The following is a 27,733-nucleotide window of genomic DNA, read 5'->3' on the forward strand; positions in this document are numbered from 1 at the left end:
AGAGTTGGTGCTCAATAAATGGTCTTTCTCCTGCCTGGTCCCTACCTCCCTTCTCAAGTACATGTAATATGTATTGCTATTAATTTCATCTATTTCAAGCAAGAATTTGAAACAGGCGACAGAGAGACTGTTGGTCTCAACAGGACATATACAAGCATAATGCATTTATTTGTGCCTCACTTTATTGAGCTCACAGATATTGTGCTTTTTACAAACGGAAGGTCTGTGGCAACCCTGTGTTGTCAGATAATGGTTAGCATTTTTTAGCAATAAGATATCTTTAATTAAGGTTAAAGATAGCATTTTTTAGCAATAAGATATCTTTAATTAAGACATGTACATTGTTTTTTTTTTTTTAAACATAATGCTATTGCACATTTGAACTACAATGTTGTGTAAATGTACCTTTTATATGTGCTGGGAAGCCAAAAAGTGTACGGCAATATGTGCTTTATTGAGGTGGTCTGGAACCGAACCTGCAATATCTCCAAGGTAAGCCTGTATATTTGCAGAGTGATGAAGAACGAGATTTTCTTTCTAAGGGGCCCAATTTGTCAGTTTAAATGAACTCCCAGTCCTGGCTAAGAAATTGGTGTACTTAAATATTGACAGAGCCTCTGTCATCTCCTGTGAAATTCAACCTGAAATGAAGAAGTATGGGGGTCTAAAAAGATCGAAATCTTTGGTTTAAACAAGCAAATGACTAGAATGACAGAAGAAGAAAGCGCAAGAAGGAATTTGTTCACTCTTCCCCTCTCAATGGGTTATCTGCTTTCAGGTACGGGTCACTCCCTGTCCAAGGGTACCTTTAGCTGACATGATTTTCTGCTGTATTGCCTTGGTAGGACTAAAGATTCCTCTGTTGCCCTATCCAGCTTGTCCAAGTAGAGGTATTAATAAACCAGAAATTAAAAAACATGCCAACTCTCACTTGCCCTAATAATCTCCACAGATGAAGCTCTGATAAGAAGTTATGACCAAACCTGAACCTGAACAGGTCTGGACTGAGAGAGAGAGAGAGAGAGAGAGAGAGAGAGATCTGTAAGGACCAAGAAAATGGGGCATTTATGGGCAGGGCATCAGATACATTTTCTTTCTTCATTTTCATGGAAAATCTCATACATTGTTCCATTACCCGGAAGAGAAAACTGAGGCTCAGCTGACCCAGATGGTAAAGAACTAGGATTTCCAGCCAGGCCTGATGGACTCAGCACACCTCACCCTGCAGGCCTCCCCTTCCTTTTGCAAACTACAGTCCAAGAGGAATCTCTTACTAACCATGGGGGGCTGGACTTGTGTGGTCCAGGAAGATTCTGGTTCCCCGGCCACCACCACTGCCCCCACGCATACCGAGGAGTCTGGCTCTTAGGAGGCAGAAGTCCAGCCTCCTCGTCGCTGTGATACTTCTCAGAAAATAAGGCTCAGAGGCAATCAGATCAGGGTTAATAGGTGGACCTATCTGAAAGTTCTGGCTGAAGTATCCTGTCTTGCAGTGCTGAATGCCTACGTCTGAGGATAATCAAGATGATTTTAGGTGGTGTAAATAATGTTGGAACACATTTCCAGGAAGTTTGTACCCTTTGTTATCCTTTTTCCACACTCCAGTTAAATCAAACAGAAAATTTAGGGGGCTGGAATACCCCTACCCCTAACACTTATTAATCCCCATCTCTGAGAGCAAGAGCACAGCTCAGACTCAAAGCCCCCATCAGCTAGAATTTAAGAACAGTATTTAAATTTTCCTACATTTAACTTTATTTTTAAGGTTACCTTCTACTTATGACCAGGGATGTTGGTTTTCCACTTGAAAGCTTTTTAAAAATGTATTTTAAGTAGAAAGGAATAGCTCAACTAAATAAAAAATATCAAGTAAATGATGGTGCTGTGTCCACAGAGATGCTAAAACATGTGAAAGGAGTTTTCAAATGCCTGACATCGGGGAACAATGCATTGGGCTAAACCAGAGAGCAGGTCCAAGTCACAGAAGGAAAAGGGGAAGGGACAGTAAATCACAGTCCATGTCTCTAGCCTTAGGGAGATGAGTGCTATTTTAGCCAAATACAAAACATACAAAATGCGCCTGATTCTCTCCTCAAGGATGAAGAAACTCCATCCAGGTTAGAAGCGATACGTACTTATGGTAATTGGTCCTTCGAAGGTATTAGGCAGGTCTGTGACTGATGTACAATCTTCTTCAGGTGGAGCTAAGATGCAGAAAAGAAAAAAAGGCATGAGAACGCTGAAAAATATGAGCCTAATTGATGTTCATGTCTACTAGGTAGGACGGCGGTTTATTATAACTCATCCCAAATCACCTTTTTCTGAACCGCTCTTCAACCTAGGAACTTTGCAAACGATTACATTTAGAATGGATAAGGAATGAGACCCCACTGTATAGCACAGGGAACTATCGCCAATCTCTCCGCAGTGATTCCAGGCCCATTGGAGAAACCTTCCTTGTGTATTAAAATTTCTATTCTGTGTGGGTGTGTTTGTGTAAAATGGAAACTTATTCGTTAGGTTGGTTTCTTCCAGAGTTGTTTCTTGACAAAGAGGAAGGAACAACGAGATGGATGGATGGATGGATGGATGGATAAATAGAAAAATGGATGAATGGGTGGACAGATAGACGGAGGCAGGCAGGCAGATTTATATCACAAGGAAGTCTGTTACCACAAGTATTTTAAGGGTCCTGCCATCAATTGCTGGGTACTCGTGACATTGGACCAAAAACGCAAGTTGAACACAGCAGGGTTTGATGGCTTCTCTGTTCCTGGGAGCATCTTTTTCCACAGATAAAGGGGATACCCTTTACCTGCCTATTCTTTGGCCTCACAGTGAAACTAACTGACGGCTTTATATATCCAACTGGAAACAAAGCAGGTTTTAGAAACAGCTATTCTTGCAAGGGTTAATTACAAGATTTCTCAAAAGAGAGACTCTTCAAAGAGAAAGTCACCGCCATGGTAAGGCTCACCACCTAATCTAAAGCAGCCCCTCACTACTCCCCTACACCCACACCAGCATCACATATTTCTTCTCATTTCTTCTTCAGGCTCATCACTAGCGAAAAGTATCTTGTTCATTTTACTTGACGGCACATCTCCCATCCCCTGCCCTCTGCTACCCACCCACCTCCATAGAAATATGTCAACTCCACAAGATTAAGTAGTAACCTCATCTTTACTGACCAGAACATATATGTGTGATGGGGATAGAGAGGCACTCAAATATTCGTTGAAAGGATGGGGAAAAAAAAAAAAAAAAAAGCAATATAATTTCCCAGAAGCCTATTCTTCCAGTAAACATACCTAAGTGGTCTGCAAATACAAACAGACCGAGAAACATTCAGATTACACCCTGAATGACAAGGCCATAAGAACTAAAGGAAGTTTCAGATCTATCAGTTTCTTTATTCATTTCTGGCATTCACTCAACACACATGACAGATCACTTTATCAACAAGGAGCAAAAAGCTGAACGTGCTCCTGTCCCTACTTCTGAGGAATTCACAGGTCACGGGGGACAATAATAACGACCATTTCTTTAGATGTGTACGGTTTTCAAAAAAATTTCTCAGTGATTCCCTGATTTGAAAATCAGGGCAAGCAGCCAACCTGAGAGATCTTGAAGAGTTATCTACCAGATCTGTTTTGGGGACACCACCAGGAAGGGGCCTGACCAGTGAGATGTTCCTGATATGGTTGGGTTGCACAGACCCAGCCACAGGCTTTGGATGCTGGCCTCTGAATGGCAGAGATGGAATAAGCGGGTCCCAATTCAAGCACAGCTGCAGGTAACAGCAGTGCCCTGGGAATTTCCAGGAGTGAAGCTGTAACAGAATGAAGCACAATGTCAAAATCACTAAGAGAGTTTTGCCAATGGCTAGAGCGTTTGTTCAAATGGAGCCCCTTCACGCTCCAATTCACCCTAACTTTTATAACGAACATCAAGTCTGGCAAGCACACGGAGAAGGACAGTGACCCAAATGTTCAGTTAATACAGCACGCTCGCATGTCAGATAGCAGGGCCTCCTTGGGCGGCCGTTCATTCTGTTTAATGAGCATCGCACTGCTGGAAAAATCAGGCCTGCTGAGGTTTTCCTGAACTGAAGGATTTGTTAGAAAGACTCTGGGGTGAGCTTCTGCATCTCAGAAACGTTGCCTCCACCAAAAAAGCCAGGAGACATGTTAATTATTCAGTCTAGCCAGGCTCTCAATAGAGAGAAAGACACCTTCCTGGATGCCCAGTACAGTCCAGGTAGCCAGTACATACTTGCTGAGTGAATGAGCGAAGGACTAAGTAAATGAATGTAGAAGCTTCCCCTAAATTCCTCCTTCAAAAGAGAATGAGACATTTTACTGAAAGCACACTTCAAAAATGAACTAATTCAGGTCAGTTCTCTGTGTTAACACAGAAGTTACCAAGCTTGGGCTGGGCCTGACCCCACAGAAAAGAGGCAATAAAAGTTGTCAAGGCTTTTCAGGGTCATGTTTTATGTTCATTTGAAAATCACAGGCCATGTTTTACAAAAATACTGCTAAAATTGTAAGCTTACGGAAGTGAGCTGCTAAGGTGGAGTTGGCATGGCTCCCTGTAGCCAGTGTGTGGGAGAATCACATCACTGAGTCTTGATCACCCGCTTGGAGGGCACAAGGCTAAGCTGGATTCAAGGATCTTTCCAAGATGAGCCTTGGCATAGACCAGAAGGTTCTCAGGATCTGTAGCTCACTTAACACTCCCTTCATGCAACTCCAAACCAAGACATTGTGGATTCATTTATCCTTAGGTAAACATTCTTCCCAGCTCCTTGATACTTCATCTCATTACTTCAACAAGATTAACTCCCAAGACAAGAAATAATGGCCTCTGGTTCCTTCTCATTTCACTCTGCCCAGCCCAGTACTGAGCATAAGCAGTTGATCAATACATAGTTTTAAAAACATCTAGAAAATTAGGGAGTTCCCATTGCGGCTCAGTGATAATGACCCCAACTAGCATCCATGAGGATGCAGGTTCCATCCCTGGCCTCATTCAGTGGGTTAAAGGATCTGGCATTGCCATGAGCTGTGGCATAGGTCACAGATGCAGCTAGGATCTGGCATTGCTGTGGCTGTGGCGTAGGCCAATGGCCATAGCTCTGATTCGACTCCTAACCTGGGGACTTCCATGTGCTGCAGATGTGGCCCTCCAAAAAAGACAAAAAACAAACAAACAAAAACGTATAGAAAATTGATAAAAAGCACTCTAACCATATTGCATGAATTTGCTTATGAGAAAAGGAAAACCATCACTGCAAACTTTAATACAGCTACTTTGGGATGCAAAATGCCCCCGGACTTCTCAAGCTTTTCAAAGGAACTAACTTCCCAAAGAAGAGCAAAGTTCATCAGTACCATTCACTCTTTTTTCTGAAGATGGGCCCAACCTTATGGCCAAAAAGTAGAGCAAGGGAAAAAGTCAGGAGCAATGGGCTTAGATGGCTTGAACTCCAGGCAATAAAATAGTGGGAGCTTCTACCTTTTTGAGGGGAGGTTCTTTCCAGCAAGGGATACCAACTTGTAAAACAGATGAGACAATGCATACGCAACCACATAATTTGTTGTACACATTCACCCAGCAAGATACAGCGGGAGAAGCAACAGGCAGGGCCCCGAGGCTGGAGAGTAGGCAGTCTTGAACCAGCCTTCTCACATGATCAACCTCTTCCTCTAAAGCACTAAGCCTTTCCAAAGCCTTCCTCCAACCTCTGACATTAAGCTTAGCTATAGCTCGAGCACATGTTGCTCTGTGTCTCTTTCCTTTTTATTTGCATGGAGTCTTTCTCTTTATCAAGTCATTGCAATGGACCTTCTGGTATGCGATGGGGACTGGGTATCAATCATGTATTGTTCAGCCTCAGGTGGACTCAAACTCTGTTTATGTTCTGTGCTTATGTAATAGAAGAGTAAACATTCTGCAGTTTCCACCCAGCCCGCAGGGGCCGGGGGCAGGGGGGGCGGGGAGGGTGGCGGCATAGCCCAAAGCTACTGAGGTGATCTCACAACGTCTCAGATGCCCCTACTTAAGTTTAAAGGTCCATGCAGACTTTATATGCATGAGGACAATGTCATAAGTCATCATGTCATAATATCTGTCTCACATAGATAATGTCAAGTCATTTTCCAGCGAATTGGACATCCACTTCGCATCTTAAGGAAACTGACATGTCAATATGATGGGTTAAATTTACCTTAAGACTTCATCTTCTGGAGTTTCCGTCATGGCCCAGTGGTTAACGAATCCGACTAGGAACCATGAGGTTGCGGGTTTGATCCCTGGCCTTGCTCAGTGGGTTAGGGATCCGGCATTGCCGTGAGCTGTGGTGTAGGCCAGCAGCTACAGCTCCAATTTGACCCCTAGCCTGGGAACCTCCATATGCTGCGGGAGTGGCCCAAGAAAAGACAAAAAAAAAAAAAAAAAAAAAAGACTTCATCTTCCCCTTCACATGATCATCTTTTTTATGTGCTTAGTTGATTTTATAAAATAAAGTATAGTTGATTTACAATGTTGTGCCAATTTCTTCTGTACAGCAAAGCAACCTAGTCATACATATATAAACATTCCCCTTCTTATATTACCTTCCATCATTTTCTATCCCAAGAGACTGGATATCGTTCTCTGTGCTATACAGTCAGACCTTGTTGTTCATCCATTCGAAAGGTAACAGTTTGTATATACTAACCCCAAACTCCCAGTCCATCCCACGCTCTCTCCCCTCCTCCTTGACAACTACAAGTCTATGTCTCTGAGTCTGTTTCTGTTTTGTAGATAGGTTCATTTGTGCCATATTTTAGATTCCTCATATAAACCCCTTCACACAATCTTAAACCTTCAAGGGGAACAGAAGGCTTAGTTTAAGAAGTAAGACATTTGATTGCTGGTTTTCAAAAATTTGACACCAATGGATCTAACTCTCCTCAGAAGACCCCTGAAGACACATGATGTATAGAATTGTAAAATTTTTCTAGGGCCTTTGTTAGACTTGTAAGCATGAGTTTCCAGGCTAGTAGTTGGAAACAAGTCCTTTACACAGGGAAGGGGGTCTGGCCAGCTGCCCAGAATATACATCCTAACTGGGCTTTCTTATTCTCTAGTTGTTAGGTTTTCAGTTAACGTGTGAGGACACTCAAGAGGTCCCTGAAACTCTGTAGCTCCTTGTCCTGCTTTCTTTTTTATAACACTCTCTGACTTCATGTAAGTTATTTATTTGTTTACAGTTGGCCTCCCCAACTTAGCAGGTAAGCACCCTGAAGACAGGAACCTTTCTCCTGCTGAAGATGCTCAGCAAGCCTATCTTATATGAATGGAGGCTACACAAATCCCTGCTTCAGCGGCAATCTGCAGCCACGCTGCCAAAAGCTGGCAGGCCCAAGGCAACCCCAACACAAAGCCTGTCTACTTGGAACCAACCTGATGCATTGAAGCAATACGTGTCATACTGGGAGGTATTGGATGCGAGGATGTACACCCCTGTGTTGTTCGCAGCACAGATGGCATTGGGGTGGATCCGGGGGATCACCACGTGCCCATCGATGAACCCATACCTGCAAAAGAAAATCCAGAGATTATCCACCTGCAAGGCTGTAGCCAGGGATTTCATAATAACCCACTGAATGACACTTCTTGCAGTGCAAGGCTTCCTTCAAGGGAAGGGATGCTAGTGGTTTCGACAACTGAGTTATGTGGAAGCCAAAAATAACAGCAGAAGGACCGTGAAAGGGATCAACACGCCTGATGGAGACAAAGTGGGATTTTTTTTTTAAGAGCTTAATAAAAGGCTTTTAAAAAAATAGATTCTGAACGAAAAAAAAAAAAAAAAAAAAAAAAGGTTAGCTCCAAATAAAATCTGTGGTCAGCAGTTAGGCCAATTTGAACAAGTAGAGAGCAGCCCAAGTCCCAGATAGAATGATCAGGTCATGATGCGAGACCTACTCTGGCCCACCACTACCTTCCCATTTTCCAGAAAGTACAGAAAATGACCGACTCCCATCAGATGGGACTAGGCGGCTCTCCATTTCAGTTCCTGAATGGCAAACCTGTTTCCCAACCCCTCCTCCTCTTTCCTGGCCTTCCCTTTTCCTCATGTCGGACCTCACTGCTCTAAAGATGAATCCTTGTTTGTATGCCACATACAAAGCCTCATGCCCCATGAGCATAATTCCATGGCTGGTGGAAGTAAATTGTCATTAAAATGGTAGTAATCGTGATTAAGTAGAGAGCAATGTCTCATGAGCCCAGGAATTTTCCAAAAGCAGCAGTAAGAGAAGTACCTAAGCTCCTGTCCCCGTCAAGATGCTTCTGGGAGCATGCTGGAGCTGGAAGCCTGCAGATATAACACACAACACCCAGCCTCTTCCACCAGCATTGCAATGGCTGCATACGCAAAGCACGATTTCTCTCAAATATAAAATGCCTCAAAAAATGAGATGTGGGCTGAGAAAATACCATTTGCAAGGGAAGAGGTGGTGGCAAGGGGAGCGCAGAGAGGGAGAAGCTAAATCCAACGGGGTTCTGAAAATGCAACTCCGCCTAAAATGCATAGCGCAAATCCTTTTAATCTTCCCTGACATGGGCGACAGTACAGACTGCATTATCCTGAAAGACCCAGGGAAATGGCTGTGAACTTGAATTTTCTAAGCACATAGAATTCATTCTGTCTAAGTTGCAAAAGCAGGGCATGACTAATGCCTCATCTGAACGGCCAGACTGGTTTCTGCAAAGACTTTTGAGCTCGGTGGGAGGAGGGGCGCAATTCAATGTTAATAAGTTTCCCGGGATCTGAGAATTGCTACTAATCGGGGTGGGGCAGACAGATGAGAATAGCTACTCAGGTTTAATCGTCACCTGTGAGACTCTCCCATCTGTCTTATGGCAGGCATCTGATTCATAGCTACCTGAGTGAAATTATGGAAATGAGTTTTGCAACACTTAAAAGCAGCTATGGGTGGAACGATAGGTATCTTAAGCACAGTTTTTCTTCTTCCTTTTACATTAATAATACTCCTTAGTGAGCCTTCTCTTCACCCACTCCCAACACATTCAATTAGTTCCTATAGCACCAACATTCTAGAATCTCTAGCTCCTTTTGTAAATTATTCCGCATCATGTCGACTGCCCGTTTTACATGTCGCCTTGTCCATGAGTTGGGGATATTCAAATGTATACGTGTGTATGCAGCATGCGTGGGCTGCTGTTCCCAGGGAGGAAAGAAACACTCAGCAAATCCACCCATGCAGCATACTTCCATCTCCCTTTTGCTCTCAGTCCTTCGGGAGGGCTGGGTCATGAAATCTAGCCCTGGGCTCAGAAGCAGGTCTGGAATCCGGACTCCTGCCTGTACAAGTGATGTGGCCCAGGGCAGGCTGCAGGACTAAGGCTCAGTTGCTTCCTCTATAAAGTGGGGTAACATAACTGACTCGTGGTGCAGTCTGAGGTTTAAGTGAGAGATGTGGACAGGTGGGCTGGGGGCAGCCCACCTCTAATAAGTGTTCCATGATTGGCCGGGGGGAAAGCAAGGACTTCCCTTGTTTCAGCCTACGAGAAAACATTCCCCTATTTCATTAAGTTTGCCTTGTCTGCATTTCACAATCAAAATCCACTTTCTTAGGCCACTGGCCTAGTCAGGGCCATATTTAAACAATTAGCCTTGGAATTAAATAAATGGATCTACTAATTAGGTTTCCTTCTTTGCAGCCTACAGCTCAGGTTCAGCAGCTACCAGGGCTTTCTGCTCCTTTTATATTCTCCTAGACCTAGCTCTGAACAGCTACAGATGTCGGTACACATCTGCTCTTTGATTTAGAGCAGTGCGGCTCACTAGAATTTTCTGCGACAGTAGAAATGTTCCATAATCTATGTTGTCCAAGTAGCCGCTAGCCATGTTGTAGCTAGACAAGCATTTGAAATGTAGCTAGTGCCACTGAAGACAGAAAGTTTTTATTTCTTTTTAATTAAGTGTAAATAGCCATGTCTAGCTATGGCTAGTGGCTCTCATACCAGACAGTGCAGTTGTAAAGGTTTTCCTTATCTTTTTCAGCAAAAGACTCAGCGCCCACCCATACCCTGGGTGGCTTACTCTGTAACCAAGTCCAGGGGAAAGATGTATTTAGCTCACATTTAATGGTTTCAGTAAAGAGTTCTGCAGCTTGACTTTTTAAGGAGTAGTCTGTGTTTGGTATGCGCGCACCCGTTAAGGAGAAAAGGGAACCAACGCCATTACCTAAGGACATCACATTGGAAAAGCACAGAGCGGGAGCCGCAGGCTGGGGTGGAAGCAGCAGAGAGCAGGTGTCCAGATTTCCCAGAGCTCTTTTAATGCAAACAAACCAAACCAAAACACTTGACCATAGGGCTCACCACTGCTCGCTCCTAATGTGTCCCACTCACCACGGGGCCAAGAGAAATTCTAAACAATAAGGGCCAGCCCGCCTGGAACGTCCTGGAGCCAAAGAGTCTGAGGACGGCTCCTTGAGAACCCTGATATCTGCTAGGAGGCATCTCAGGAGGCCTCTCTTGGTCCCCCCTCCCCTACCCCACGGTCGCTTTCCAATCACTGGTAATAATACACCTTGACAATTTTCACTCCCTTTTCTCGCAAACCAGAGCAACACAGAAGAGAGATAAAATGCAGAGTAGTTTGAAAAACTAGCCTTAGCCAAGTCTACACGGTCAAGACTCCACCAGGTACCTATTTATTTTAAACACTGTTTTCGTGTGGTTCTGACAATGATACTGCACGTTTCTTCAAAGCCCGGAGAGCGCGCTGTGGAAGCACTTCAGGCAAGCGGAGTCCAACCCGTGCCTCTTAATGGCCTCCTCCCGGCAACCCCGCCATGATTCACAAAGGTTTCTAGAGCCGGCCTTCAATTTCAGCTGTCATACGGGTTCCAGATTGACGTGGCCAAATTAATGGGTGGGGCCGACTCTTCAGGCAATCAGCCATTCAGCTGGCAGGGAGGAGCCTTCCGGGTCGAAGCCCCGCCCCCTGGGCCCAGGCCGCCAGCTTTCTTCTGTGCACCATGCTGGTCCCTTACCTGCAAGTCTCAAACCCTATGTTCAGGGCCGCCTCCATCTGGGCCATGGTGGGCAGCGTGCTGTTGAAGGCTTTGCAGAGGTCAGCGGCCTCAGTCTTCGAGATGCTGTAGCGACCATTCTTCTCCACATGGAATACACCTGCGTATCGGCAGGTTATATTCAGATCTATGAAGTGAAACAAAAAGGTTAGATTCTTCGGCATGAATCATTTGGAAAGAGTAATAAGTCTCTTTTCGAGCAGCCTCGTTAAAAAGCCAAACAAACTTCCCTCCTGGCCAGACCCTTCAACAGGCACTGCAGCATTTCAAAGCGCCACTACCTCAAGCTCAAATCTGAGATGAGACGCGATCAAGTAGCATCGCTCTTACACTCCCACCACATACCACTCCACAACCCAGGTTTTAAAAAGCGTATGGTTTATTTCTGATTACGGAAGTACCATAAACTTGTGGAAAACTTACAAGATTCAGGGAAGTAATGAAGGAAAAGCAAGTCCACCTCTAATAAAACTATTGCAAACAAATATTTTGCTGTATCTTGTTTCAGTTTATTTTCTGAAGGTGTGTGTATATATACATATATATATATACATATATGCGTGTGTGTATATATACATATACAAATACATTTGGGCATAGTTTAAGTGGTACAAAATATACAATTTTGTTTTTTATATTCTTTTCCATTATGGATATTGAATAGAGTTCCCTGTGCTATACAGTACCTCCTTATTGTTTATCCATTCTATATATAATAGTTTGCCTGAATTGGTACTTTTATTTTTATTTAAGCTTTGTTGTATTATAGTTGATTTACAATGTTCTGATAATTTCTGCTGTACAACAAAGTGATGCAGTTATGGATATACACACATCCTTTTTTGGAAAAGATGGTTAACACGGACCTGCTGCACAGCACAGGGACCTCTACCCAATATTCTTTAATAACCCATATACAAAAAGAATCTGAAAGAATCAGAATCTAAATATACAATTTGAGATGTAGAAATCTTTTTCCCACTTAATCTGAGTATTTTTCCCATAATCACATGGTGGTGTTCCCTGGCTGAGCCTCCAACAGCTTCTAGTCATACCCAGAATAAATTTCTTTATCATGGCTGATAAGACCCACCTGACATGGCCCCTCCCTCCCTCTCGAATTTTTTTTTTAGGCCTGCACCCATGGCATATGGAGGGTCCCAAGCTAGGGGTCAAAACAGAGCTATAGCTGCAGGCATAGACCACAGCCACAGCAACGCCAGATCCAAGCCATGTCTGCGATCTACACCACAGCTCACGGCAACGCCGGATCCTTAACCCACTGAGCGAGGCCAGGGATCGAACCCGAGTCCTCATGGATAGTAGTCATGTTTGTTACCGCTGAGCCAAAATGGAACTCGGTCCCTCTCTAACCTTTAAGTAGCTCACAAGCTTTCCTTCAGTTCCTTGATCCTTCTGAGCTCTCTCCCACCTTTGAACATCTATGCCTGATTTCCCAGTCATCTTAGGGTCTTTCCCTGAACATTCTTATTCAACCCTCAGCATCTCTCTCACCTCACTCTGCTTTCGTGTCCTCACAACAACCTCCCTATTTATTTGTGTTTGTGGTTATTGTCCTTCTGCCCTTTCCATGATGGAAGCTCTAAGAGAGCAGGGCCTTTTGCCCATTCACAGCTGTTTCTCTAACACTCACAACAGTGGCTGACAAGGGGTAGATGCTCCATAAATATTTGCTGAATAAACAAAGGACTCATTGGAATTTCCTCAAAAAATGAACACACTTTGAACACACTGACAGAGAGATCCAAGGCCTATTCTTTGCTCTCAAGAGTTAACGGCATCCAAAATGAAACCTGCTATCCACCAGTTAAAAAATGATTTTGTCCTAGCACTTCTGTGAGTTTGGCAGGCATGAATCTGAATTCTCAATAAGGGGCTGAAAAGAATCGCCTGGTGCTACCTGATCCTTTTGTAATAATCTCAAGACTTCAGAGACATTAGAAAACTCATTACTCACTGTAGAACGTCCCGTTTGCACTTGAGTAAACACCAACACAGAAAGGCTATGTCCTTGAAGCTGTCCCAGGGGAGCCTGAGCACTGCCTTGAGTCTCAAAGACAGTCCTCTCAGGAAGCCTGCTGACCTTGACTCTGGGCCCACTACATGATGGCCCATGTGCCAGACCAGATGCTACTGTGCCAGGCCCCAGGCCAGTCTCCATTTAGACAGATTTAGTTTTATCTCAGACCCTCTTTCTCTCATGTGGGTGGGTCCAGAGGTTGTCAGGAGAGTTTGCTTATTTGTCAATGAGAAAAACAAGGCTCAGAAAAGTCAGTTGCCCAAGGAAGTAAGAACAGCTGTCCAGAGGCTGTGGTTGCCTTCCCGGATCCCTGTTACTTTGTTCTACATCGCTGAGCTGACAGCCAGGGAGGGGAGGCCGATGACTGCAGCACCTTTGGGATTCTGTGTTACATCACCTTTCAAGAACCCTGAGAAGTTCCCATCGTGGTAAGTGGAAACATATCCGACTAAGAACCATGAGGTTTTGGAATCGATCCCTGGCCTCACTCAGTGGGTTAAGGATCCGGTGTTGCCATGAGCTGTGGTGTAGGTCACAGACACGGCTCAGATCCCTCATTGCTGTGGCTGTGGCGTAGGCTGGGAGCAACAGCTCCGACTGGACCCCTAGCTGGGAACCTCCATATGCTGTGGGTTTGCCCCTAGAAAGAAAACAACAACAACAACAAAAGCCTGAGAGGTGCCTTGTACGCATGTATGTGTGTTTGTATGTATGAATGTACATATTATTCACAGGTGAAGAAATTGAAGCTCAGAAAATGAAACGCCTTTCCCGTCACCCATCTAGTAAGTGACAGAGCTGGAATTCCATCTCAGGTCTGTTTGATGCCAAAACCCACGCTGCGATCTACTTTGCTGCGTACCCAAGGACCCCTTCATAGCATTAGAGCAGGTCTGGGCTCTGGAGGGAGGAGATCCACCTAAACAACTGCCACGTACTGACGAAGCTAGAGTCAGTGCTGCGGAAATGTGCAGCCAACAACCGCTTTCTCCTTTCTGAGCAGGAAGCAAGTTCCAACCACTAAGAAAACTGTCTGGCAAATGCAAATCAAGATAAGGGGACAGTTAAACTTCTGTACCACCTTTCTCGACTCTGAAAATAGTCAAAGAATAAACAAGACATGGAGGTTTGAAAAGACATAAGCCAGTAACACATGGTTTTCTTTTCTTTGTATCATTAGCATAGAGGTGCTTTTTAAAAGCCTCTGAACTAGGTGAAATGGAGACACTGTCTTCCCATGCCATTCATTTCTTTTGGGATCTAATGGTGTTCTCTGAAGCTGCTCACACAGTACTTGGCTAAGAGGCAAGGGGAGTGCAGAAGAGGGAAACGCACAAGGCCCTCTGTAGATACTGTTTGTTTTTACTGACATTTTCAGCTTTGGCCTCTGTTGGCCAATCGTCACCAAAGGAAACTGTCACGCTGGGTGTCCGTCTTTCCGGGGAGGAGGGGGAGCCCTCTGTGTGCAGCTTACAAAAGAAAAACAAAGCCACTTCCCAATCAGTTCTTAGAGGTGAGGCTCAGAAGGGAGACTTCAGTAGATGTCAGGTGGCGGCTGTCGCTCCTGGGCTGAAAATAGAGTCTGAGGCATGGATGGCGGTTTGGCGCTGAATGGAAGTTTCTATCTTATTAAAATGAATTTGCATTTGCCACCTGGCACCCAGAATATGCAAATGTAAAAAAAAAAAAAAAAAAACAATTCAACCTGAGACTTTGGAACTCCCCTGAGTTCTAGGGAAAGCAGTCAACATCACAGGTGTGTGTGTGTGTGTGTGTCTAGCTGTGCATGCAAGTTGTGAGTGTGTGCTGTGTGTGCTTGCCGTCAGCCGAGACAGGAAGGGACAGATGTAGTCAAGCTGCAACCTTCCTGGACTGCGAGGCTTCGACAGGGCCTGCACTGGGGATCTGCAAGGGGCTGCGAAATGAATGAAGAAATTCTATGCCGTGTGCCAACTTCACAGCTTCCATTTATCTTTAATCTCACAAAAAAGGGTCCAACTCCTAACCCTGGTGGCATTTCGCCATCTAGGAATTCCACAAATGGTGCCAAAAGCTTCATTTCAGGTCAACTCTCTCTGAGTGTTCATGGTTCCTCCCCTCTGCGTCCCTCGGGCCTTAAAAGGGACCAAGCCTTCAGGGCTGTGTATTAGTTAAGTCCTAATAATTTATGAAGACTTTCCAACAAGCTTCCTTGACACTTACGCAAACGGAAATTATTACCCCAAAGGGTATTAGTAATACTAACAGCAATAATAGCAGCGAAGGCATACTGTGTACTTATGTGTATATGCCAAGCACTCTTCTAAGCATCTGACAAGTATTAACTCATTGTATGTGTAAAACAGCCCTATGAGGTAGGTGATATTATTATCCCCACTTTCCAGATACAGAAACTAAGGCACACAGAGAGAAAAAAACATGCTCAGGAGTTCACAGAGCTAGTAAAGATCGAGCCAGGATTCAAACCCAGCCAGTCTGGTACCAGGAGTCCACAGGCTTAATCAACCTCCAGCCTGCTACTCCTGACCCTGATTTAGGTAATATTTTATGCCCTCTCGACCTCCCCACGTGCAGCAGAGAATATTTCCAAGGTTTAGGTGAAGTTAGAGTAGGGCTAGGCATGAGTAGCCACAGACCACAGACCACTGGATGGCATTCATGTTCTCGGCCATGGCATTGGCCACAGTGCAAACCCTTGCAGAGAGGCAGGACTCCCAAGATATCTGTGCATCTCTCCTGAAGAACAGAGACCTCTGGGATCTGGGATCGGCTGGGACTCAAGAGCCTACTGTTAAATGGCCCATCGCATCTCTCAAACAAGCCTCTCCAACTGGACATGAATCAAGAACGTTTTCCGTTGAGCCCGCTTGTCTCTGATAAATCTCCTGTGTCATGTAACAAAGGAATGATCCCACGCTCCTCCCTCCGAGAGACCCAACACTCAACATGAACTGTCAGAAGCCACTTTCAGGTTCAAGGTGGAGCCTCACTGGAGGGCGAGTTGTTGTTGCTAGGGGGTTGCTAGGAGGATAGAGGGGTCCTGGGCCCAGCACCAAGCGATCTCAGTGCTCACACAGGAACAGATCCTCCCGTGACCTGTCAGGGAGACCCCAAAAAAGGAGCTCTCCAAGAGAACAGTTCAACCTACTCTCTGGCACCAACTCACATGAAGGCTGACAGTTCCGCTTAGATGAGATCCACCCAAAGCTGGGTTCAAATCCCGACACTGCTCTCACTCCAGATGACACAGCTAGTTCATTCCCTAACCTGGCTGACACTCAGCCTTCTTGATGATGGGATGGCAATGCCATCCGGGTTTGTGGGACTGTGAAATGAGATAAGGTATGTCAGACACTTGATACGGTGTTTGGCACTTAAAGAGAGCCAGTGGGTATTGCATATTTATGAGGTGACTGATCCATTGCAGCTAAATTAATTCTCACCAAAAAAATGCCATGGGAGTAGGCACTATTGCTAAACCCATTGTAGAGACAAGGAAACTGAGGCACAGAGAGGCCAGATAGTTTTCCCAAAGTCACCCAAGTCGGAGAGTCGAGGTTCCAACTTCTGTGCTATGCTGCCAATTGTGCAGGGTTCTGGATAAATTCATTCTTACCTGGAAAAACCAGTGCTGACCCATACACCATTAATCTTACCTATGTTTTCCTTGATGTTTTCTCACACCAAGGAAAATAGATCTCTCTAGTAAAGTCACCCCAACACATTTCAAAACCTTGCCTAGGGCCTGAGATGAATAGCTTCTTGGTTTGCCCCAGTTACTTCGTAAGTGGCAGAAAATCCCAGCCTCTGCTGAGAGGAGAACACAGTGTAATTTTTACTCAACTTGCCATTATCCACATGCCTCCAAATTTTCTGAGAGATGCATAGGGATGGGGTAGGGGTGTCACACGGCTGACTAGCAGAGCTGAATGACAAGAGGTTTTCAACCCGGAGTTCATGAGCTGATCATTGAGGGTCTATAAACCTGTGAAATGACATGCAAGACTGCGTGGGTATTCTACATGTGTGTGCATGTGTGTGTGTACGTATGTGCGTGCGTGCATGCATGTGTGTGTGTGTGTGTGTGTGTAGGGGTTTTGATGGATACAGCATCCCTCAGTTTCTACCAGCTTCTCAAAGATGCCAGACACATGTAAATAATTACAAGATATTATTATCTTTAAGGTCTCTCAGTAATTAGAAATTCCAGGATTCTGGCATTTTGGAATTTCCTTGTGGGCTTCTTGACAGTAGGGACTGCATGTCTCCCTCAGCCTGTGTCCTCAGGACCCAGCACAGCACCACACAGAGCAGGCACATGTGGAACAAATGAATGAATGAATGAATGAATGAGTGAGTTAATATCGGCCCCCCCCCCACACACACACACAGGACAAGGAGACTGTGGGATGCAAAGAGAACACAGCGCTCAGGTTCGCTCTCCACATCACGTCTAAAAGAAATATAGCTGGGCCTGCTTGAGAATTCCCTAGTGGACCCTTCAAATGTCTCTAACCTGCAGCGTCTGCTTCTGAGAACCTGTGCATTTGCCCTGAAAGCAAATGTTTCAGAGACCAACTTGCAATTTTGTGACTGGCTCTGTCTGCCTGGACTTGGCAGCTGTCATCTCAGAGATGAGCTGGGCCTTTTCCCATCCTGTCATGGGTTCCCTTCTGAGGCCGGGTCTCTCAGGAGAGTTTGGCAAACGCAGTGTGTCCCAGAGAAGGACCACCGAAGACGGTCTATGATCATACTGCACCCAGACGCTCTTCATTCTCCCAACCAGACTTCCCCAGATGGTCCAAAACGAATTAATGTATTTTCCAACAGGCGCCACCTAGATATGCCTTCCTGGTCCCTTTTATCATCTCCTCAGGAGACATGAGGCAGAATTAGATTTTTTGTTTCTTCCTACTGATTTGGTCTCCGAGTAGTCTATGTGTCTGGGAAGCTGGTCTTCTCGAAGATGGGAACAAAGCCAGTTCCTGCAACTCCATGGCTTGTGTGGTTCCCACCGCCGTGTTAACAACTGCAGGCACTCACCCAGTGCCTCATTTGGCCCCTACGAGGTTTCCAACACTTTACACTTAAGAATTCATTTCATTCTCACAACCATCCTACGGGGTAGGCACTTTTATTACGCCCATTTTATGCAGGAGGGGACTAACTCTTTGAGAAGACACGAATAACCCGAGCAAGGGGCCGGTGGACCAGGGTTTCAGACTGGGCACTGCCCCAGATCACGCTGTAGTTAAGTGACATCTTGGCCGTGGGACAGATGCTACGTGACAGGAAACACTCTTATTCTCCATGTAGTTCTTAAAGTGCAGAAACTTGACCATTAAAAGAGAGCCCTGGAGAGAGGAATGTGAGCTTATTAAATACTATTTCTAGATCAGAAGTCTCTTGATTCTGGACCCTAAGGCTTAAAAGGGCAGAGCCCTTTGCCCAAGAGCCTGGTAAGACAGCAGTGGGAAAACCTGCCCTAATGGACCATCCCCTTTCTCCATGGGGAGATTCTGAGGCCCCCAGGCACGCTGCTTTCCCCAGTGGTGGGCTGGCTCACTCGCTCTCATTCTCTCTGCGCTTTTCCCATCTTGTCATGGGTTCCCTTCTAAGGCCGGGTCTCTCAGGAGAGGATCCTTTTCCCAGGATCCCCATGGGGATCAGAGACTCCAGCCCCAGCTGCAGCCTCAGGGCTCCTCTGCCCTTTACAGCCCAAGGGCTCTGGCTGAGGTCCGGCAGCATGAAGAGAGGACCCCGGACTCAGGGCTGGCCCAAGGCTGGGATGCCAGACCACGAGATGTCCTCACAATATTTGGAGATGTTTGTTGCCCAACCTGAAACTCTCCACAGACCAGGCTGTGCTAGCTGGAGCATGGTACTCCAGGCCAACAGCATCTTACTCCATCAAGCTCCTGGAGTCGGTCACGTGCGAGCCTCTTGGGCAGAGGCAGCCAAGAGCACCGGTGGATGCTCCACATTTTTCATCTTTATGGTGTTTATCATGACAGAGCCAGGATTTTGTTTCTGTCTTCTGATTTGCTGAGCTCATGTCTGAAAAATGTTATGCAACTCGCAAATCCAACCAAACTGATTCTGATCAGAAGGAGGCCGAGAAACGGCCAGTATTTTTTTAAAAGCACTATTGCTAATTGGATCATTTGTGTTTAAAGCCAAGAGGGATGACAGACAACTTCTACCCAAATTCTCTTGAGACACAACAGAAAACAAAACCCACAATGACTGAAGACGGTCTCAAGCCAGATTTTGAGAACAGCAGGACCTCTGGAGTCCTTAATTGCTAGATTCCTGACCCCCCAGTCCAGCGCTCTGACTACTGAACTGCTTTTATAAGAGGCCTGAGCAAGCCGTTCCAATAAAGTCACAATCCACTGTCTTAATGGGACATGAAGAAGCCATTCTGTTCCTCACTGTAATTGTTTGATATCTTCCCAGCCCAGAAGTTTCCATCTGGGAGTCTTCCTGGCTATTATAGCCCCTGCTGCCACCCAGCCTGCCAGTCCAGAAGGCTGGCAGCCTTCCTGCTGCCCCCATCCTCTGACGCCCATGTGATGGGTGCCCGGTGAAAGGGTCTATTGTTCAGCATCCACTCCTGAATGAGGCCAACATCACACTCAGTGGCCGAATCGCCTTTGGCTGCCCGGGCAGACCATGAGTCTTGAGTGACTCAGTCTCTCCCGGAATTGCCCTGGGGGTGGGTGAGGGTTTAATGAGCAGAGAAAATAGTTGCACACCATCATACCCAGAGAATTTCCTCCAGAACGTATCCCGGGTTGTTTTCAACTGAGCTATTCAACTCTTGGCACTCAGAAAGGAAATGCACCCCAACTTCTTGGCGCCTGGATGGACCCCCTGACCTCTCAGCCTCTTGTTCAAGGAGCCCATCATGGCAGCCAACATGAAACCAACAAGGGCCCGTCACATCCACTCTGTCAGAGGAGAGTGGAACACCAGGTGGTGTTCTCAGCCGCTACTCTGGCCCTTCAGTGGGGGCCACCCAAGGACTGGCCCAGGGCAGCTCTTTGGTTGTTTTCACAGAGTCTGAAGAAAGAAAGACTCCCACCCCTACCTCCTGGTGGGGTGATGGGAACTCAGGGGGTGGGGGGGGTGGGGGGGGAGGCCCTTTAAGGCCCCCACTCCTGATCCAACAGACTTTCTGGCCAAGGACAGTGTGGGTCCTAAGACTGTCAGCTCAGTGCCCAATTCTGCAAGGCCAGGTGGTCTTTGGTGAGAGAGTCTCCCGGAAGGGAAGGCAGCTGGCGGAAGGGGACCATCACGTGTGCCCCTGCGTGCTGCCATGGCAACCGGGACATGTTTGGCTCTGGCCCTGAGAGATCGTATCTATTTAGCAGGCTGATGAACACAAACCCCAGGATGTGGTAAACGAAATGAAAACGCATCTCAGGGGCCCACATGGGGTTTTTTCCTGTTGCAAGTCAAAAAAAAAAAAAAAAAAAAAGAGGCCTAGTTATTTTGTTTCATAACTAGATTTGGGCGTGGGGGTGGGGCTCGTTCCAGGTATGGCTACATCACCTAGTCTGGGTACAGCTTTTGCTCCAGCCTGTCACCAGATCTTTGAGGAACTGGCTGAGTCTGGTCTGAGGGAAGTTCTTCAAGGAAGCTGAGCAAGGCTGAGACTGTCACTCACAGGGAATGGCAGTGTTTGGGGCTGGTTAGTGGGTCGCTGACATGCTGAAGAGCCAGGGGCCCCCCTCTGGGTCAAGGATGAATGGATTCTAGTCTAAACCCTGTTCTTCATAAGCTGTGTGCCCTTGAATGAGTCATTCTAGCTCCCAGGTTCACACCCACCTCCCAGGACGAAATAAGTTAGGATGCGCTTAGAGCTGGTGGGATAAAGGGAAGGGAGTGCCATGCACACCTGGCATGGTAGAAACACCTCAGATGGCTTCTCACAAATCCAGTATTAATTAAGACACCCCTGGGCTCCAAACCCAGCAGAATAAGTGAGCGTCAGTCATCTCCCTGTGGGGGAATTTCCTTTTCCAATTAGGAAGCACTTCCATGTCCAAAAGTATCAGGTAGGTACTATGGCCCCATCTTACAGATGAAGAAACTAAGGAGCAAAAGATGCAGTGACTCCAAAGTCTTACAGAGCTGGAGTAAAACCAAGCCCTCAACCCAGATTTTCAAGGTCTTCCTATGGTCCCCATTACCTGCGGTGCTGTCCTTTCCGTCCTGGGTTGTCAAACAAGCTAAGGGGTAAAGTGGCAGCCCTCGGAGACAAGAGCGATGGTTTTCATACTTTTCCTCCTATCCCCGCCCCATGAGCTCTCAGGTGAAACTGCAATATTGAGGATAGGGGACAGCAGAAGTGCCCCAATGGGAGCTGGAGGGAGCGGGGAGGGCAGGTGCCAAACCCTGCATCCACCAGCTACTCATCCTTGCCCAGCCCCCACCCCACCCCACCAATGGTCCTGACACCCTCCACAATGCTCTCCAAGGCTGCGTGGAACATTCTGGAAATCATGGCAACAGGGGCGAATCATACCATTTGGCAAGGCCTGCAATGGGCCAGGGCCTCCAAAGCATTCGGAGAATCTAAGACGGTTACTCACCCGATATGACAGCCATGGAAGCCGAGAGTCAGAGGTTTAAGTAAGTGACACAGGGCTCTGCAGCTCAAAGGCGACAGCCAAAATGAAATGCCTTGTATAAAGACAATTTAAAACCTCTATGGACTTAGTATTATGGTTTTATTCCCCCCCCAGTCTCAAGAATAAAAACACCTTGCAATTTAAAGTTCTTCTTAAAGACGACCCCTGGTTCACCTTATAGAGAGGAGATAGCAAAGTCTGATTTCCCAACTCTATTCTGTAGGGACAGAGGCTGGAGAACAGTGGACTCAGCAGGATTTATAGATTCAGAAACTGAGAGCAGGCTGCTGTTCTTCACGCCAGAGCCCTCCAGATGGAGGGGAGCAAAAGGCCACCACCAAGGCCCACAGAGCTCAGCATCACTGTGCAGTCCAAGGTGTCTCCAGCTTGGCCTTGACTGCCTCTTTCCTGTCTCTTTCAGCATCTTCTCAAGTGATAAAGAAAAGAGTCCGGAATGCATGGAGCTGCTATTCCTCATCAGACCTTAGTGGTGGTGACAGATGTCATACCTTGTGATCCCCAGCACAGCTTTGAGAGGTCACATCATTCACCCCATTTTGCAGACAGAACAAGGGAGGCTCACATCACAACTGACTCAACATTCTCTGTGAAAGTGGCAGGGCGCCGAGTCAAATGCTGGGACGCTCCCTGGTCTCTGATGGGAGTCTGCCCAGCTGCTTACCAAAGCCACACCCCTCTGTCTGGGGACACATTCTCCACCTGGGGGCTGGAAAGGCAAGGGCCCTGTGGGCTGTGGTTGGGACAGGTCCTCCTGCCAGCCTGTGGCTGGGCTCCCCGGCAATACTGACACTCCTGGAGCACCTACTGTGTGCTAAGTGCTTCACTCTGATTATGTCATTTAATCCCCAAAATTCACATATGGGAGAAGGACTATTATTGACATCAGAGCTTATTACAGATAAGAAAACTGAGGTGTAGAGAAGTTATGAAACTGATCCATGTTTACACTGTTAGGGGGTCAGGCAGCCTGGCCCCTCTCAGACATCAGCACAGAAATGCCTGCCTCATTGCTTAATTTCAGGAGATGCCAAGGGAGTCGCAGGATAATGCCTCTTGGCAGATGGTTTGAGCACCCCTGGATCTGTATTTGCTGGGGCCATGCTAATAGCGTTGGTGGATGGGAGCTGGTTCCTACTGTCTCCCCCTCCGGGTAACTACTAGACCCAATGAGATGGAAAAACCAGACCTGCCCTGGGACCTAAGAGCCCTCGACAGAGGTGACTGTCTCAGGACCACAGTCAGGGGCGAAGCCTAATGAATGGCTTGGATTTCCACCTGCCTGTGACAGCAGCTCAATACTTCTGCTCTGTCCATGACGGACGGTACCTGCTTCATTAGATTGATGGCTTTTACCTTCTTTCCCTCACAGCACCGCTTCCATTCATAGGAGGGACCATGCCGATCACACTCCAATGGACCCTAGGTGCCTTGCCATCCCCAGTGGCCTCTTTCCCTGTCACTCAAAAAAAAAAAAAAAAAAAAAAAAAAAAGAATCTTACCCAAATGCAAGTGAGGGATCATGCATGTTTTTCTAGGAAAAGCCATGAGTCTGCTGCAGTTTATAAGAAAAGAAAGTCTTTCATAACCCTTGGCACTCAGTTGCCAGTAGCTCTGCACTTACAATTCACCTACAACCGATCTAGACCGACAGGTGGGTTGTGATAGAACAAGAACCATGCCTTTAGGGCAGCCCTTTCCTCTTCAAATACGTCAGCAGTGAAGTGATATAGCTGCAAAAGTATTTCTTTGCAGCAACAAGTATCACAAGTGACCAAGGAGAGGTCTGAATTTCCAGTGATTCTGAATCAGAAGGGCTCGGAAATCATCAGGTCATATTTTAATGACTCAATTGCTCTCTTTCCTCATTTTTTTTCTCTCTCTCTCCCTCTCTCCCTCTCTCCTTCTATCAGATCCTAAAATGAGAACGGGTGTGTGTGCACACTCGTGGGAGTAACAACCTCCTTCCTAGTCCCAGCCCCCTCCCACTATTCATTCTTCAGATGCTTTTAAGAGTCACACAAGTGTTTTAAAGCAGAAACCCCACAAAGGAAGAGGCTGGATTGTGGAGATATTTTTAAAGATCTGAGCCAAAAGGTTTCCAGGCTCAGTACAGTTCCAAGGGCCCCGGGAGTTAACGGCTTGTAATTCACACCTCTTCCTGAACTTTCAATCTGGGAAATCTCATCTGTAACCACAGATGCCACTGGCAAATGCCAGGCTCCAGAGAACTCATTTCTGACAAGCTTTTAAATCCGACTCAAGCCACAAGGTTTGGATCAAAATCTTTACCGTTTCATACACAGCTGGCATGGGCCAACCATAACTTGCTGCTTTTAAGGAACATGGCTCATGCAAAAAGCCAGGAGGCTGGGAAATGGAGGAAGTTACAAATGACCCTGCTGTGAAGTTGTCAAAGAAAATAAGATCTTGGTTTTCCTTCAAATAAATGGCCAACCAAAATGACAAGAGACCACATCTGGGTAAAGGCTGAAATGCCCCTTAGGATGAGAGGCATTCTAGAAAACATCAGGATGAGGATGCGACCTCTTCCTATGAAGGCTGTACCTCCCAAATCATCACTGGTCCCCACCCCACCCCAGGCCCTGGGCACGGGGCAAGGCGTCTACCCCAAGCACCTTCTAGAAGATACGACTCACATGCCAGATACAATTCGGGGTGTTGAAGAGACATACAGGGTCCCTGTCCTGAAAGAGCTTGTGTTCTAGCGTGGAGAAACAGAAAGTATACAGTAAACCATCAGCATATAAAGAAGGCAATTTCAGGGAGTGATAGCGTGACACAAAAATAAAAGGGGACGCTGCAGTAGAGAATGTCAGAGTATGTGCAGTCTGACGCTCACTCTTCTGTGAACTCATGGGCATATTTTACCTATTTACTGTGAGGCTCCTAGTGAGATCAGATACCCAGTGAAAGGAAACACACACACACACACACACACACACACATACACACACACACACACACACTGAATCGGATTTGGAATTGATACATAAGGTAATGTCCCTAGAATTTGGATGTAGTGGGGTTGACATGGGAGACTTGGAAGGCAAAGGCTACGGCGGCTGAATGGCCTCGCTTCGGGGACAAGAGTTCCATTTGGGTCAGAGGCTGGGTGCAGAGTTGATGCAAGTGGGGTATGCATCTGCCCCTTTTGCGTCATGGTCTGAACTTCAAGGAGCCAAATCAGAGTGACAGAACAGTCCCTCAGAGGGCAACGGTGATGCATCCACTCACCAGCCCTTTGAGGACTCAGAAGAATCTCCTGGCTCCTGGAATCTTCGGCTTCCCTTAGCTCACAGTTCCTGGTAACTGGAGATGGGGAGATCCACGCCTGTGGTGTTATAAGATGGCACAATGGCCGTGCTCATGCTCTTTCATATCAGACAGACTTGGGTCCAAGCCCAGCTTGGGCTCCTGTAGAACGTTAGGCATGCCATGTTTTTTTAGTGATAAAGAAAACACTTTAAATAGTGATCTTTTAGCCAGATTTCTTCATGAGTAAAGTGAAGGCAATGCCTACTTATGGCAGGTTGCTTTTAAGGTGTAAATGAGGAAATGCACCTGAAATACTTAGCAAAGTACTTCACATTTAGCACAGTGGCTGGTACTTGATCAACATTAGCCGACCATCGCAAATGTTAAAGTGTATTTAAGGCAACTTAAACATAAGAGCCTCATACTATGACAATTCTTGATGAACTGGTCAGCTACTCAGTGATAATGGCCACTCCAGGCCACCAGTTAGGAGCCAGGAGCCTAATTATCCAGATACATGAGCTCCTACTCTACAGAATATATGTTCTAGATAGATAGATGGCTAGATGATAGATAGATATGAATAGACAGTAAGGAAGGAAAGAAAGAAGGGAGGAAGGGAGGGAGGGAAGGAAGGGAAAGGGAGGGAGAAGGAAGGAAGAAAGGAAGAAGGAAAGAAAGAAAGAAAACTAAAGTGGATGAACGGATGGATAGATGAATAGACAGTAAGAAAGGAAGGAAAGAAAGTAAGAAGGAAGAGAAAGAAAGAAAAAAGAAAGGAAAGGAAGGAGGGAGGGAGGAAGAGAAAGAGAAAAAAGAAAAAGACGTGGATGAATGAATAAATAGATGAATGGATGGATGGATCGATAGATGACTGACAGATAGACAGACACTGTCTATCTATAAAAAACACTATTCTGGGAAGAAGTCTACCTCGAGTGATACTAACCCATATAATCAAAGCGGGGTGTATTGGGACCATGCCTTGTGCATCTTCACAGCCACCACGTCTGGTGTACAATATGGTGCGCAACGGATGGCTCTTTAGTTTAGTGGGAAAGGCATTAGACTGAGTCCAGAGACCTGAGGTCTAGTGTTGCACTTCTCACTGATTAGCTGTCAGTACTTTGAAGAAGCCTTCAGTTTCTTGACTGACCAGGAAGAAGCTGGCTTTGGTGATCACTAGGTCCCTGGCTAAGCCTGCACTGCCTCTAGAAGGAGAAGTCTACTTTGTAACTTGTTCTCTAAACACTCCAGAAGTTTCTTTGTAATTTGTTCTCTAAACACTCCAGGAACCAGAGTGGCTCCCTCTGGCCTGCAGGGTGGTGGCCTTTCCCTCTGGAATCAAGGCGGTGGTGGTGTGATGATGCCTCACACAGGCTGGAGAGGCCAACAAAAAGAAACAATAGACACAACAGAGTGTTAGCAGCACCCTGCTCTCCAATTACACCAACGAAATGCCTTCCAGCACAGAGAGTAGAACCTGCCCCATGGAAGCTGGAGGGAAAAAATGGTTTCAATTAACAGAAACACAGCGGATGGCTGATTTCCTTAAAGAGACTACTCCTAAATGACTGCAAACAGCCCCAGCACTCCCTGCAGTGAGTTTCGGCATCGCGGGCCAATGCAAATCATTCTTTAGCTGTGAGACAATCCTTAAGCAAGGTGCTCCCCTCCTGTGCAACCAGAAGTGGAGAGACACCCACCCCCACTGGCTCCCTGATTTCTCTGGGTCTCGGAGGTCCCACTGCCCCGGCAAAGAGCAAAGAGGCACCTCCTGTTCCCAAGATAACCTTCAGTGGCACGAAACTGTTTCAAGACCCTTTACTTTCAAGAAACATCCAGATTCTCAGGAAAAGGCCTTGAGCATTCAAGGCCTCCAGTCCTGGGGATGGAGGAACGGATGGGCCCCTTAAAGCTGAATGGGAATGCTGGGAACGTTAAAGGGAGAGCAGAGCCCTGGACTGAGTTCCAGCCCTGCCACAGGACAGCAGAGCCTTCTTGGGCAAATTACCTCATCTTTACGAGCCTCAGTTTCTCAGCCTGTAAAATGGCTCTGGGGAAGTTCAGCCATTCATTTAGTCAAAGGATATTTGTACCTCAAAGGAAGGTTTATGGGAGTTAGATAATCAACTCAAGGAGAGCACCAGCACTGAATGTGGTGCATTACAGGGGCTTAGGAAATGTCCATCTTTTTCCTTCTCCCACGGGAAGATGAACCCCTGGACGACTGGCCACAGTTCCCTCAGACACCAAGGGGACCCCTCGGTTCTAACTGATAGTGTATGTATGCCATGAACAACCATTTGTGTTTTGATAATCTTCCGTTTAGCCGGAACAGTCTGCAACCTCGCTCTCGTGAAATCAAAAACAAAATGAGAGCTGGACCCAAATGCAAACACTCCTATTAAAAGGTGCAAAAGCTTTAGTCACTTCTGAGGTGTGGCTGGGAGGGGCTCGATCTTCTTTCTTTAGAGGCGAGCAGAAGAGCAGAACTAAGCAGTTAAAGGCAATTAGAGGTATGTCGGGAGATGAGAGAATTGAACATCGCCATGACTGGTGGGTGGGCACTTGATGCGCTCAGAAGCTGGTCTCCCATCTACAACCAGGAAATTCCAAGCCTGGGCTTCTGGAGAAGAAGT

At 46.4% G+C, this 27,733-nt stretch overlaps 1 protein-coding gene across 15 annotated transcripts in view; it reads right to left on the minus strand.

Moving 5' to 3' along the window:
- CD44 (CD44 molecule) overlaps positions 1-27,733 on the minus strand; it is a 95,745-nt gene that overhangs the window by 48,216 nt on the left and 19,796 nt on the right. For all 15 annotated transcript variants that reach the window (XM_003480710.5, XM_085011506.1, XM_085011508.1 and 12 more), the window contains exons 2-4: positions 11,076-11,241; positions 7,453-7,586; positions 2,136-2,204 (exon numbers count right to left, since the gene is read on the minus strand). In XM_003480710.5, the coding sequence (XP_003480758.1) occupies positions 2,136-2,204; positions 7,453-7,586; positions 11,076-11,241 (369 nt within the window). The remainder of the gene's footprint in view (positions 1-2,135; positions 2,205-7,452; positions 7,587-11,075; positions 11,242-27,733) is intronic.

This window comes from Sus scrofa, chromosome 2 (genome assembly GCF_054392235.1).
Source record: "Sus scrofa isolate SSC_HxYL_T2T_F1_AM1 chromosome 2, Sscrofa_HxYL_maternal_Yorkshire_Landrace_v2.0, whole genome shotgun sequence".
In the NCBI taxonomy this organism is placed as follows: Eukaryota; Metazoa; Chordata; class Mammalia; order Artiodactyla; family Suidae; genus Sus; species Sus scrofa.